The following is a 14,050-nucleotide window of genomic DNA, read 5'->3' on the forward strand; positions in this document are numbered from 1 at the left end:
CAGGCCTAGATACGTCACTCGTCCACTGACCTGGTTATGGCAAAGCAGAGGCACTGATTTTTTTCTCTATCAATACAAACACTGAACTGTAAATTATAGGATAAGCCTGCAGTACCAACAGACGCAGCTAGGGGGCGTGAAACACCTTTACGGAAATAATACAACTTCCGGCAAACGTTCGTCCTTCAAAGTATTAGCCGATTCAAAACGATGGCATTGATGTCAATGAGGAAGTATTCATAGGGACTCTCTAAATATGAAATATAGCAATTTATACAGGAAAATAAGAAAATCAATTATTTTGGTTTGTTAAATCAATAGATTTGTTTGATGCTGAAAAGCAGACATGAGAAGACCATGAAAGCAGGTATTTTGTGATTAGAGTTATGCTGCTTTTCTTTGTGGTTTTAGTTCTTTTGGAAGGCCTGTGGCACAACAGTTTAGAGAAGCCTCTTTGTAAACACCTGAGGTTGCTCCAAGTCCTCCTGGATCAATATTTCTCATATATCCTTAAAAAAAAAAAAAAAAAAAGTTATATAAGCTGTCATTCTGATTGTCCATGCTTTAAATTAACATTTCTTATTTAGATCACATTTATGGGTAAGTTACACGATTATACAAAGTTATACAAAGTACGTGTTCGGCCAGGAGAAAAGATTTACAAATACATGAGATTAATTAAAAATACAAAAAGGAGAAAAACTCCTAAGAGTACAGAAAAGTTAAAAATAAAGAAAGAAAGAAACATTTTTTAAGAGAAAAGGAAAATAAATGGTAAGTTGTACATTTCAGTTTAATATGTAGGCTATTTATTATACTAAATTTGTAGTTATTTCCCCTTGTGGGATTCATAAAGGTCATCTTTATCATAAAAGTCATTGTTTTTGTCAAAGCGTCTTTGATTTTTTAGAAAAGCGATTTATAAAACTAATGTATTATTATTATTATTATTATTATTATTATCTTTTTAAATATGGGCTTTTATTTTGTAAATAGAACGGAAGTGTCTCACTCCCCACGAACGCAACATTGCCCAACGAAAACGAAACACCAGTTTGACGTCACTCGTGAGCCCGGCCCGACTATCTGTCATCCGCGCAGAAGGAAAGGGCATGACATGGAGCTACATTTTCCTATGTACAATCATATATGCTTCGTGGACTGTTAAAAGCCTACAGAAGGGAGGATTTTGAGTGTTTCTGTGTGTCGAGGTTTCGGTCCTATCGAGTCGACGTTTGAGGCTAGCTAATCGGCTAGCTATCTTGTAGACTTATTTACTTACTGTAACTGTTAACGGGTTCAAACAGAAAGCCTCCTCATGGCGTTAATCCTGTTTACGAGGTCTCGGGCGCCTCTAATGAAAACATCCAGGTCGTTAAAGAACGAATTCAGGAAAGGTAAGTTTTCTATTTGTTATTAATTATCACCATGGAGACGATATAAAGTCTTTACATTAACACAATGTTAAGAGTAAACTGAGCAGTAAAGGTCTAACTGAGGCAGGTGGGCCTCCTGGGTTTGTCGTGTTTTGGTTTCCAGGATGATGGGGGGGGGGGTGTGTGTGTGTGTGTGTGTGTGTGTGTGTGTGTGTGTGTGTGTGTGTGTGTGTGTGTGTGTGTGTGTGTGTGTGTGTGTGTGTGTGTGTGTGTGTGTGGGGGGGGGGGTGACTCAAGGTGACGGATAACTGAGCATCACACTTTAAACCGTGTGTTCATTATTTACAGCTACGTTACTGTTAATACTACTTTGCATTACGGCTGTATTACATGTTAAGGTTCAGTGTTATCACCTAGAGGAGCTGGGCAGCTTGGTACTGTGTTGAGTGTAATGTCGGAGCTAAAACATGGTTTGGGATTCAGGTTCTTTGAGGACAACATGGTGCATGTTGAGGCCCCCTCCCTCCCTCCCTCCACTGCAGTCTGAGAGGATGCTCGTTGTTATGGCTGACATGTTCCCATCTGTTTAAATCCTGCATCCACAAGATCTGTCCTTATCCGACGTGTTGTGAGGGGTTATAAAAGTATAAAGGCTTTATGTTGGCTCTTTGGTGTGCTGAGTTGATTTAATCAGCCTATGGAGCACTGCTTTGTGCTGCAGGAGTTAACAGCTTCCAGGCTCCTTTAAGGGCCCTTGTGAGCCTTTATTGACCAGGACACTCTCGATAAAGATTTTTTTTGTAATCTCAGTGTTGCAATAAAATGAAATATAAAGAAACTTGAAGTACAAATTTATCAACGATTGAAGGATGCTCAGAAATCCATTATAGAGCTGCTGACAAATCCCAGTCATAGTTCTGTGCTATACACTGATATCACTGTCTTTTATAATATTGGTGGTGTTTTGTTTGTTCTTACATCTATTTTTTTTGTATCTGTTTTTCTAACGGACCCCTGAGTCTGCAGATTATGATGATGATATGTTCATTGTTGATGTTAAGACAACCAATCAATCAATCTTAATTTGTATGGCGCCAATTCATAACAAAAGTTCTCTCAAGACACTTCACAAAAAAGCAGGTAAATTACCTTACTGTTGTTATATTATTTATTTACAAAGGAGCAGCTAAAAGACCTTACTCATCATAATATTATCTACAAAGACCCAACATTAATCCAATCGTGAGCACTAAACAACATTTAGCAAATTTACAGTGGCAAAGAAAAAACTTCCTGTAAGAGGCAGAAACCTGGAGCAGAACCAGACTCATGTTGAGACTGTGTTGGGTTTGGAAAGTGGGATTAAGAATGATGCAGAAAGAGGAAGAAGGATAGAAACAAACAGAGCAGCAAAATAAATAAAAGTACATATTTAAGAAGATGACCTTTATGAATCCCTCAAGAGGAAATAACTACAGTAATTTCCTTAAATGCTGTGTGCATTGCTACTTATTTATTTAATTCATATTCCCCCACATATTCTTATTCTTCATGCATTTCTCCACTCATTTGCCTTGAACGGATCATAAAAATAAGAGGCTTCAAGTTATTTCACATCACCTCGTGTATGATAAGCATTTCATTATGGTTGTCATATAACCAGATAAAATATTAAGATGACACATTTGTTTTGTTAAATCTAATAAATCGGTTTCATCCCAGACTTGAGTGAGAGATGTATAAGACATTAGTGGACACATTAGGATACTGTCTCCACTTTAGTCGGTGCATTAAAGCTGTGCTTATAAATAGATGAGAGGGTCATAAAATGGAATTTGTCCGTCTGCACCGGGTAGCAGGAGACAGTGTTCTTGGCTTTAGGCCCAGATTATCAGACAAATTGAAAGGTCAGTGTCTGTAATAATATCTCCACCTGAAACAGACTGAGTCTCATTTCAGTTTTGTTGTACGTGTGCTGCCATTAGAGCTACCTGAAGTGTAGGAACATACACAACCTAATGTGCTTTAAGTACATGTTTTCATTGTGAAAGCAATGATAACAAGCAGTCTGTGGAGTTTTGAGCACGCAGAAATCAGACAATTTCACCTCTGATTTCTCTGCTTTTGTTGGTAAATAATTTTCAAGTCGTAACAACCAACTAAATGTGAACAAATCAGGATATTTTTAAAACTCTACCTGCTTGAGGTCAATATTTATGGGGACCCATGACCTTTAGTTCCCAAGTTTTACTGCTGAACATTGACCAGAGTGCTGTCTTTGCAAAGTAGTCATGCAGCGGTCGTTAATCAAAGGTTGTCAGGTCAGAAGTTTTAAAGATTAAGGAGTTATCTAAGCGTGTAAATAAAATAAAGGTGGGACATTTGTGGTAGATAGAAGAAGCTTTAGTGGTCTGTTAGGAGGCATCTGCAATGACATAAGGGTCAATGTACTGAGCGATTACTCATTTAAAGTGTTTTTTTCCAGCCGAGCTCACAATTATTTCCACTCACTTCCCCCTCTGAGATGCCTGAGCGTGTACATCTCAGTTATCTGCACTTACATTTATTCTGAACGACTGGTAGCGTCGCCGTCGCCTACGTTAGAAATGACCTACAAACGTCTTATTTTATGGGTTCTGTGAATGGAGAGGCGCTTGACATTTGAGAGCCACTGACTGAAGCCACATGCTGAGAAAGCTGGGCATCTCTAAACGACGCACAGTCGGGACTGAAGCTTACCAGCAGCCTGTGTCATTAACACAAGTGTTTAGAACCCGTTTCACGTGTGTTTCTGAACCATAAACAGATACATGTGAAGTTTAGCTAAGGTTGTGGCGGTGGATCTGTATGCACAGCTCTCAGTAGTTCTGTTTGGGGATCCAGCAGTATCAGAGAATCTTCTGTCAAGTGTGTTTTCCCAGTGATAAACCAAATATGTCGCCTGCTACCTTTTCACCCGAGGGTAAAACATGTGAGGCCACACTTTGGATGAAACAGCTTTTTTTTAACTTCAGATCCAGCAGAAAGTTTCTCAGGTTGTGAATTAAAAACATGGTGAACTACAGATTTCTGTTCTGTAAAAAGACAGCTAAGATCCAAAGTGGAAAATGTCTTCACACCAAACTAATAAGGGGAGCACTCTGAGCACTGACTCCAGGCCTGTTGTGGTGCCACGCTGTGAATGAGGAAGTGTTATTAGGCTGCAGTTTTTTAGTACTTCACAGCCACACAGCTGCAGGCTGCAGGTCGCGCGTGAGTGCATGCTGCTGCACGTAAAAGTCAGGCAGGCAGAGCGTGACCATGTCATGACCTCTCCTGGCCAGAGACCTACTTTATTTTGAGCCGAGACCAAATCTAGGCCATTTCTGTACTAATCAAAGACCAACATGGCTCATTTATACTGTAGATTACTTTACAAAAGCTACAGTAAAGTTTAAGATTTCAACATTAATTCAGATCTTTCTCGCTCCCCTGCTTTGTCGTCATCGAAATCCACATGATGCAGAACTTTAACTTATTTCTCAGGAGTCTAGATCAGCCGAAAAAACAACCCCAACATTTTTAGGTCACTGAACTTGTTTCTATAGCAACATTGACCTGCATGGGAAAACAATATTGCAGCAACACTGCTTTTGATTTACGCCCTCATACCGCATCTGTATTTACAAAGACGTTCATTCTGTTAAGAAACATCACTGTGGATCGTATGAAAGCTTTCTGTTTCTTATTGAGGTTTAGTTTGGCTTCACTGTGATCTTGCGCATGACTCATGACGATCCCTTCTCTATTCAGTTTAGTTGAAGTAGAGCAAATAAGAATGTGTTGCCATGGAAACATAAAATGTAGTTGTGCAATATTGCTGAATGAATGTTTAAAGTCTTTGGAAATGTTAGTTTGTCTACAACACTATGACAATATATGGAGCTCTTTTGAAGATTCTTCTTTTATCTGACGCTTGTGCCTGAGAGTAGAGCGGGTCAGATTGTAACGCCTCAGAGGCAAACTTTGTGCTAATTGAAGAAAATGTGGTCTTTGAAAGTGGTGTAAATACATGATTACTTTAGTGGTATAAATAAAAGCCCTACATCCAGATTAAGAACATAAGTATCTACCTAATGTGATATATCGTGGACTGAAAGAGTTGTGAATGTGAAACCAAAACTATAAAACCCCAGGGTGTAAAAAGCCACAAAGGAAACCCTGCAGCATGGTGAAGCCTCTTGCAGAGTCCAGGTGAATGCTACAGTGTTAGCGGTGATCTAATGTATTTCCAGGGTTTTCTCTCGGTGCTACAGTTGCTGGTCGCTCGGGCCACAAAGGTGACTCTGTTCCAGTAAACTCTCTGTCCTCCTGGCTGCCTGCCAGCAAACAGCCTGTCATGTTCAACCGGGCCTTGCTGGATTCACTCCAGCCAGCCACGTGACAGCCACAGGAGGAGGAGAGGGGGGGGGGCGTGGCTTGGCCATGTGCTCTGAGATGATAGGTTGAAAGTGTCTCACCACTCCGCCTTCTCTTTGCATTTACGTCATACTGATGGTGGCCTCGTGGGGTTTGGGAGCCTCACTGTGGGCCCCACAGAGGGTGTTTAGAGTCCTGGGCCTCTGAGAGCGATGACTGCAAAGATCTTAACAGAGGAGTGATGCACCACATTTGTTTTGAAGAGAAAATACACAACAGAATATTCCTTAAAAAATTGAGTATCCAAGATAATCTTTTAACAGATTGAGGGGAGAAGACAAAATAATTTAACGGTAATAGAAAGAGCAGATTAAAAACAATTATTTTTAACCTTTGTCCTCACATGTTTCTTGGGACCTGATAAAGATATTGATGTAATGAAACCGTTTAAAGGCCTGTCACAGATGGCAGCAGACTTCATTTTGAGACGGTAGTTTATACGAGCAAAATGTTTGTCAGTCCATATTCAGTTTATTTCCCCGGCTTTCCACTGCGATTATTTTAAGTTAAGAACTTTTAGGAAAGGAGAGAGAACGCAGAAAATAACATAAAAATATGAGGGGAAAAAGGCAGCAGACTTTTCTAACATTTCCCGAGAAAGACCATTGTCAAAGAAATAAAGAGTGACTTCAGTTTTTACAACGTTATTGCTCAATCAGTTCAAAAAGTGCATGTTTTCATGATGTCATATCTAAAAGAGTAACTTCAGAAATAAGGAGTCAGTAACGTTAATGACCAGTGAGAATTTGCACACAGCTGCTGATGTGTGATCGGCTCATCTATTTGTCAGGAGTGTTGTGTGCTGTATCGTGTGTTTGTGTCTCTGTCCATCTAATGGCTTATTGTTATCAGAGCACAGCGTCTCATGTTTGTTTTTTCTTCCTTTCAGGGAAACTACAAGATGGCGCCTGTTTCAACTGCACAGCGCTCAGACTCTCCAGTCAAAAGTAAGCCACAAGAAATGCAGCTGAACGTGAAACGTCTCCAGTCCCTGAGAAAGTTCTGCATGCAGTATAATAAACCATTGTGAAATGTAGCTTCAGTGTCAGAGGTCTTCCAGGCTTTGTGGAGTTTTTTGTGTTGCGTAACCTAGAGGAAATTTTGCTTGTGCAACAAAGAGCACACCTTTTCTTTAACAGGCACTTGCATGAATTTAAAGATTAAGTCTTCCTTAAGCTTTCTTAAACACTGTTTTATGTGAGAGACCACAGGAAAGTCACAAAGCCACAATTGTTTTTGTTTTGCAACAGTGTAAAAACATGACAGCTGATGAAACAGCCTTTGATCGGCTCTATGAAACTATACATTTCCCTTTTGTAAGAAAGTTGTTGACTGCTAAATTATTCTCTTTTTGTGCAAAAATTATTTGAATCCAGTTGCACGATTTCCAAGTCAGTATTTATATTTAAGCATCACAGCTGATTATTGGTGTCCCACATTGCCTTACAGCGTTACTGGAGTACAAGAGGCTCAGCGAGTGCTTCACAAACACACAGTTAATAGCTAGTCCACCTTGTACCCCCCATTATGCCTCTGTTACTACTTCGATAGTGGATGAGGGACAAATGACTGCACAACATCGTTCTGCCTCTGTGCTTTACACATTGCAGGACCTTTCCCCCTTGAACTGTCAGTATGTCTGTGCCAAGTGTTAGACTTGTGTAAATCAGTGAACTTCTAGTGATGAAAGATAAAACAGAAAATTCAAAGTACTTGGTCTTTTTTGATTCTCAGATTTTTTGACATTTTCAAAATCCAAAACATAAAACACCAACCAGAATTTACATTTTTAGACACTTCAAATCCATCCTTTTCTGAAGATTATTTCCTTTTCAGTATCTTTGTATTCTGAAGCTCTTTATCCTGTTTTCTCCTCAGACTTGATGGGCTCAGACTCGGCAGTCCCGTCTCTTCATTCGGCCCTTCCCACCCCTTATCAGACGGCTTCATCGGCCCCAGCCCGGGCGCAGACTCACAGCGGCTCTACTGCGCGTTTGTGCCAGGGGCCTCTTCTTCGCCTTACCCTGCAATAACAACGGGCCCCCAGTGGACGATAGTGCGACCACAGGACATCGCCGGCGTTCGGCGGATACACACCTCCAGGAGAAGACTGGACGATTCCAAGGTGGAGAAGTCGCTGCAGGCGTTAAAGGAGAAGAAGAAGAAGCTAGAGGAAGGGGGGCCTGTGTACAGCCCGACGCTGGATGCAGCGCCTGTGAGAAGGACGCTCAGGCAGTGGGTTAAAGATGAAATTAAGCACTACTATCACGGCTTCAGGCTGCTGTGGATTGATACCACTATCGCTGGGAGAATGCTGTGGAGGGTGCTGAACGGACACCCGCTGTCCCGCCGCGAGAGGAGACAGGTGAGGACTGCAGAGGGAAAGGGAGGCTTCCAATGGTTTTAGAAGGTTTTAATCTGGTGATTTTATCAAATTCAATTTACCCTGGATTTGACATTTTTTTCAATGCAGTCTTGTGCAACCACTACCACACTGAAAACTGAAGACAAATATTCAAACTTTCAGAATATAAAGTTATTGAATGTGAGTTAAAAAGAGAAAGTCAATCTTAAAAGTGAAGATTACACATAATCACACGTGCACAAAACTCTTGAGCTGCAAGCGGCTGTATTTTTCACTCCGGCTTCACCCAGACATTTTCCTGCCAGCCCCCTGAATTATGCATGAAGTCGTGGTCAGCTATGTGAGAATGCAGCAGATAGTTTGCAAAGTTCACTGCATGCCAGCGGGTGGAGTGATGATGTGTGCATCTTACAGCAAGTTTTCCTGGATGTTTTCTGCTGCGTTCTCACATCGCTCATCCCATCTCTACAGAAGGTTTTACAAGGAGCCCGGCAGGGAAAAAATTCCAGTATAAAGTCGGAGTGACAAATAAGGCTGTTTGCATTTCACACCTGCCGCTCATTCTGAAAATTTCAGGAGTTTTGTGCATGTTTGAAGCACCATTTGTCATCAGTGATGATGCAGTTGCAAAGATTCTCTTAACCCAGCGGTTCCCAAACTTTTTCTGTGAGCCCCCAGTCGGCAGATGACGGTATTTTCAAACCCCCATCACCATACACATCAACATGTAGCGACATACACGATACCTATTGTTTAAGAATTCATCTCAAATAGAATAGCAACTTCAGTTTGTGACAGCAAACTAAAAAGCAGCTTTTAAAGAGGCAGCAATTAAAAGTGAAACTGTAACATCAATTTGTGACATCTGGTGTAGTCTCATTTTTCAGCCCAGGATGTCCTCTTACACAATTCCCCTTGCTTTGCTAGCAGTGAAACTTGACTTAACAGTGACTTAACCCCTCCATCGAACTACGTTTACTTGTAGTAGAACAACTTAAAGTAGTTTTTGATGAACATGCATTGAAGCTAACATTTTTGAAAGGGAAGGAGGGAGGGAGGCGGGGCTAATTTCTTATTTTCTGATCATGTTTGGCATCCGACAGTATTCTGCCAGAAATTCCTGGGCCACAATTAGAATTGTTGTTGCACGTTTATTGTAACTCATCCTGCTATTCCTTCTAGAAATTATTGGGAATGGTTTTTATCTTTTAGCATGACAACAATCCCAAACGCACCGCTAATGCAGTGACATCATATCTGGAGATATAAAATCAGCTGATATAACACTGATAGTCATAAAATGGCCTCAACTGGAGTCCAGCCTTAAATATTATAGAAGCATAGAAATAATTATATTTCCTGTATTTTCTGTTCTTTATCTTAAGAGACTTAGTAATACATGTTGATAATCCAACTTGAACTTATGCAAAAACAACAAAGCTAGTGGACTCTTAAGACTTTTACACAGATCTGTGCATGTGATTGTTGTTGCTCTGTTTTCGCAGAGGTCATCCTCAGGTTTTCAGAATTATGGTAAACTGAACCTGGTTTTTAAACGTTGATGCGAAACCTTGAATCTTTAAGCCAACGTTCCCAGTTACAGAAAGTTATTTAAGTTATTTTTCCAGTGTTACTGAAGTCTCACAGAGCAGATAACCAGCGTGAGTTCAGAAGATTACTGATGACTTGGCTCACTTAACGACCAACAACGCAGACATCTTGTTCTGCCGTGTGTAATCCACAGCTTCCCCAGCCTAATGGGATCAATTAAAGAAACTGGCTGCACGCTGAGTTTTACACTGAGCAGATTGGGCTTCTTGACCAAAGCTCTTTAAGGAGAAGCTTTATGTGATGCCTCTTTGATTAACTCTAATGCCAGCCAGTGTTTACACTTAGCCAAAAGTTTCTCATCATTGTGACTGAGGTGAGGACGACTGCTCACAGCGGGAGACTATCTCCTGAGGTGAGATGTGACTTAGGCTTAATTGGAAATAAAAGTAGACATTCATTGTTTTTTAATTGTTTTTGCGTGCAGCGAGGTGATAAAATGTGTTAAAAGGTCAGGCTCTTCCTTTACTGTGATATGATTAGCTTCTCGTTCTGAATCCGCCCGCCGTGTGACATTAAGACCGGATCGAGCATTCGGTCATGTAACACAGGTCTGGCAAACAGCAAAGTGTCATTTCAGGGAAGGTGACCTCGTCACTTCAGGACACACTCACACACTTGGTATCCGGCGTTAATAGTACAGGAAAGTACGGACATAGTGGCCATGATTGGCTTGCTTTGATGATCCAATTAATGAGTGAAATAATGTATTTGTTTGTGGGTAACTTGGCCTCCACTGCCCCCGTTTTAGCATCTTTTTGTGTACATAACAATAGAATGGATTCGCTTTTTTAACACCTAAATTGACATCAAAACAAATCATTCACTTTGATTAATCGTTGTTTGTCTCTAGGGAGGACGGGGTGGGGGGGAATCAGCTCTCTCTAAAGTTTTGATTTTGGACTTCAGTACCCATTTGAGTGTCAGAGTTACAGATTCATTCTTTAAGTACACTCGTACATGAAAATGTACCCTGTCCAGTTTTCAGTAATTCTTAATGTAGAGTTAAAATGCTTGCTTTGACATTACAGAACTTATTTGATAAAGTTCATCCAGCGACAAGATGATTTTATGTTAATTCTTTCTCAGTTAAAAACTATTAGAAGTGGACTCACAGCATCCATGTTTCTATGACAACGTAGTTGAGACATTAAAGTTAAATGTACTCATCCTAAAGAGGTTTGTCCCAGGTTACATTTTAAAAGCAACACACACACACACACACACACACACACACACACACATCAGTGTTGTTGAGCTGCTGGTCAGTGCTGATGATGACCAGCGTTTCCCCCCTTCATTAAATTCACACCACAGACCCATCTGCATCTTTTCACATGCAGCTGACTCCCTCTGAGCGCCATCTACACTCCATTCATCTAACCTGGACTGGTTTTTTGCCTCCTTAATCTCCTCCTTTCATATTCACTTAAAAAAAACTCAGGCCTCCATTAAAGGCCATTTTAATCTGTCCCCCCCCCCCCCCCTCCTCCCTCCTTTTGATGTGGGACTCTGGGAGATGATATACATGTCAATGGGACCGTGGACAAAGGCCTTTTCACTCATGCTGGCCTTAATCCTTCACCCTCCTTTTCCGCTGACATGCAGGTGGACAGGGGCGGAGAAAGAAGGACTCGTGTTCTGGCCTTCTCTCCTCAGGGGTTTGCTTCTGTAGATGCCCGGGTTTGGGATTGTGTCCCAGGACAGTCAGTAAGCCACAGTTGGACAGCTGTACAATAAAGTAGCCCACTGCTGGCCTGGTTCCTCTCTAATCTCTGAGGATTGTTCAGGTCTGTGTGCCGAACAAATGTGCTTCCTGTAGGCTCAAGGGGACAGTTTCTGAGCCTTGTGAGGCAGAATGTTCACCGTTCACTCGGCGCCTCAATGCAAAATAAAGCACCAATGAATTAGGAGGTTTCTGTTGCCGTGGAGATGTATAGGCCCGGGGTTAAAAGTGCTGACTGCTGGAACTGTTATTAGAGGGATTGAGCAGGCCGATTGTACAGCGGGACAAAGAGGATGAGGTAAACACACTCCTGGCTTTATGTGTCACTGTTGCCCTCTGGTGGCCACATGCAGAAAATGCAGCCTGCTGAAATGAAGGTTAATCGAAGGCCACATGACCTAGGACTAGATTACATTTATTTAATACGTTTGAACTATTTTTAACTCAGTTTTTATTTCAGTTTCTTTTCAGGCTTTTTGGGCCTTTTTTGGCACCACCAGCCGCATTTTAAACAATCTCCACATTTCTCAAAGAAGCACACATTTGTTTTTAAGTTTGCATTTTTATCTGTTATTAAACAAGTCGATTCTAATTCAGTTTTGTCTCTCCAGTTCCTCCGAACGTGTGCAGACGTCTTCAGACTCCTCCCCTTCCTCGTGTTCATCATCGTTCCCTTCATGGAGTTCCTGCTTCCCGTGGCTCTGAAACTCTTTCCCAACATGCTGCCGTCCACATTCGAGACGCAGTCCAAGAAGGTAATCAAAACACTGACGCTGCATGACACGGACAAGATGCATCAAATCAGTATAAGCTTTTATTTTGAAAGCTGCTGTAGGTGCACTTAAAGACACATTAGCACAACGAAGGCTCCAACACAACGCACATCCTTTGTAGAGTACATCATGCTGGTTGCAGATTCACAAATATAATACGATATTATAATTTAAAACAATGCTGCAAGAATATAACTGACAGAAGATTATCCTGCTGTATAGTTGAACTTCAAACAACATTTAAACATCTTTTGAAAACAGGAAGTGAATCAAAATGTTGTTTATTTTGGTCATTATGCAGAATAGTTTTCACCACTGTGAATTTGTTTTCAGGAGGAGAGGTTGAAAACGGAGCTGAGGGTCAAACTGGAGATGGCCAAGTTCTTGCAGGACACCATCGAGGAGATCGCTCTGCGGAACAAAGCCGCCCAGGGAAACGTGACGGAGGAGTTCTCCACCTTTTTTCAGAAGGTTGGTGTCTCACTGAGAAAAGTGGGCCTTTCTCAAACATCTATCTGCAACTTCTTCATACACACACACTCCGTTTGCAGATTAAAAAAATAGTAGTAATATCATTCAGAGGTTAAAATCAACAACTTTATATTATATTCAGGGTATAATTTGGTCTTGAAAACGGTTTATTTGACTGAGAGAGACTCACAAAAATTAATCATCTATGAAATATGAAGCCTTTTTCTCTCATACTGTGGAGAGATTTTCATGAGTCTGCTTAATGAAGACAACTTGTTACTTGAGCGACCCCAAACCACGGGAACTTTAAACTCCTGCTTCCGTGGAAATGTATTTATTCCCTCCAGCTTAGAGGAACGTACTTCATTCACCATGCCAGACTGGAGTGTGATTGTGGAGGGACAGGTTTCAGAAAGGCCCTATGACTCATGAGATGTTTAGAAATGTTCTCACTACTGCCCTCTGGTGGTAAAAACAGAGGCTTGTCTCCTGTAGTACTGGTTGTTGAAATTTTTGGTAATAAATGTTAAAATTGACATTTGAAATGTGATACCAGGAACTTTATTTTCCACATTATCAAGTAAAGCTGCAACCTGTTGAGAAAAATGCTTTTACATTTCCTTTCAGTGTGAAAAAACATGTTGGAATTTGAAACAAGTGCTCTCAGTTTGAGACATCTTTCCTCATGATTTGGAAAGCAGACACTTTTTCCTGCGCTAGATTTTAGCCGACCTTCATCCCTCAGAGAAATCAAACCATGACTCTTTTCTTCTTTGCAGATCCGGGACTCCGGGGAGCGTCCAAGTAACGAGCAGATCATAAAGTTCTCCAAACTGTTTGAGGACGAGCTGACGTTGGACAACCTGACCCGACCTCAGCTGGTGGCTCTCTGCCGTCTCCTGGAGCTCCAGTCCATCGGGACCAACAACTTCCTCCGCTTCCAGCTCATCATGAAGCTGAGGGCGATCCGAGCGGATGACAAGGTGGGAATAAAAACGATGTTACACTTTTATTCAAACTAAAATCAAATGTTGGGCAGAGAGAGTAGAGTTTTTAACACATTCATTATGACAGTGAGCCTATAATTCAGTCCTTTGCATGTTCTCTGTTTTTCCAGCTGATTGCAGAAGAAGGGGTGGTGAGTCTGAACGTGAACGAGGTGCAGGCCGCCTGTCGTGTCAGAGGGATGAGATCTCTCGGAGTCACAGAAGAACGACTGAGAGAGCAACTCAGCCAGGTAACAACCACGACACCAAGGGAGGATATTTTTAAG

General features: G+C 41.3%; 1 protein-coding gene across 6 annotated transcripts in view; it reads left to right on the top strand.

The window, feature by feature from the left end:
• Positions 1–1,050: 1,050 nt before the first annotated feature.
• The window catches only part of letm1 (leucine zipper-EF-hand containing transmembrane protein 1), a 30,905-nt gene continuing 17,905 nt past the window's right edge, over positions 1,051–14,050 (top strand). For all 6 annotated transcript variants that reach the window (XM_065966061.1, XM_065966062.1, XM_065966063.1 and 3 more), the window contains exons 1-7: positions 1,051–1,397; positions 6,724–6,781; positions 7,713–8,199; positions 12,145–12,288; positions 12,640–12,777; positions 13,557–13,760; positions 13,895–14,014. In XM_065966061.1, coding sequence (XP_065822133.1) covers positions 1,319–1,397; positions 6,724–6,781; positions 7,713–8,199; positions 12,145–12,288; positions 12,640–12,777; positions 13,557–13,760; positions 13,895–14,014 — 1,230 coding nt within the window. In that variant the 5' untranslated portion in view covers positions 1,051–1,318. The remainder of the gene's footprint in view (positions 1,398–6,723; positions 6,782–7,712; positions 8,200–12,144; positions 12,289–12,639; positions 12,778–13,556; positions 13,761–13,894; positions 14,015–14,050) is intronic.

The sequence above is a fragment of the Labrus bergylta genome, chromosome 18 (genome assembly GCF_963930695.1).
Source record: "Labrus bergylta chromosome 18, fLabBer1.1, whole genome shotgun sequence".
Taxonomy (NCBI): Eukaryota; Metazoa; Chordata; class Actinopteri; order Labriformes; family Labridae; genus Labrus; species Labrus bergylta.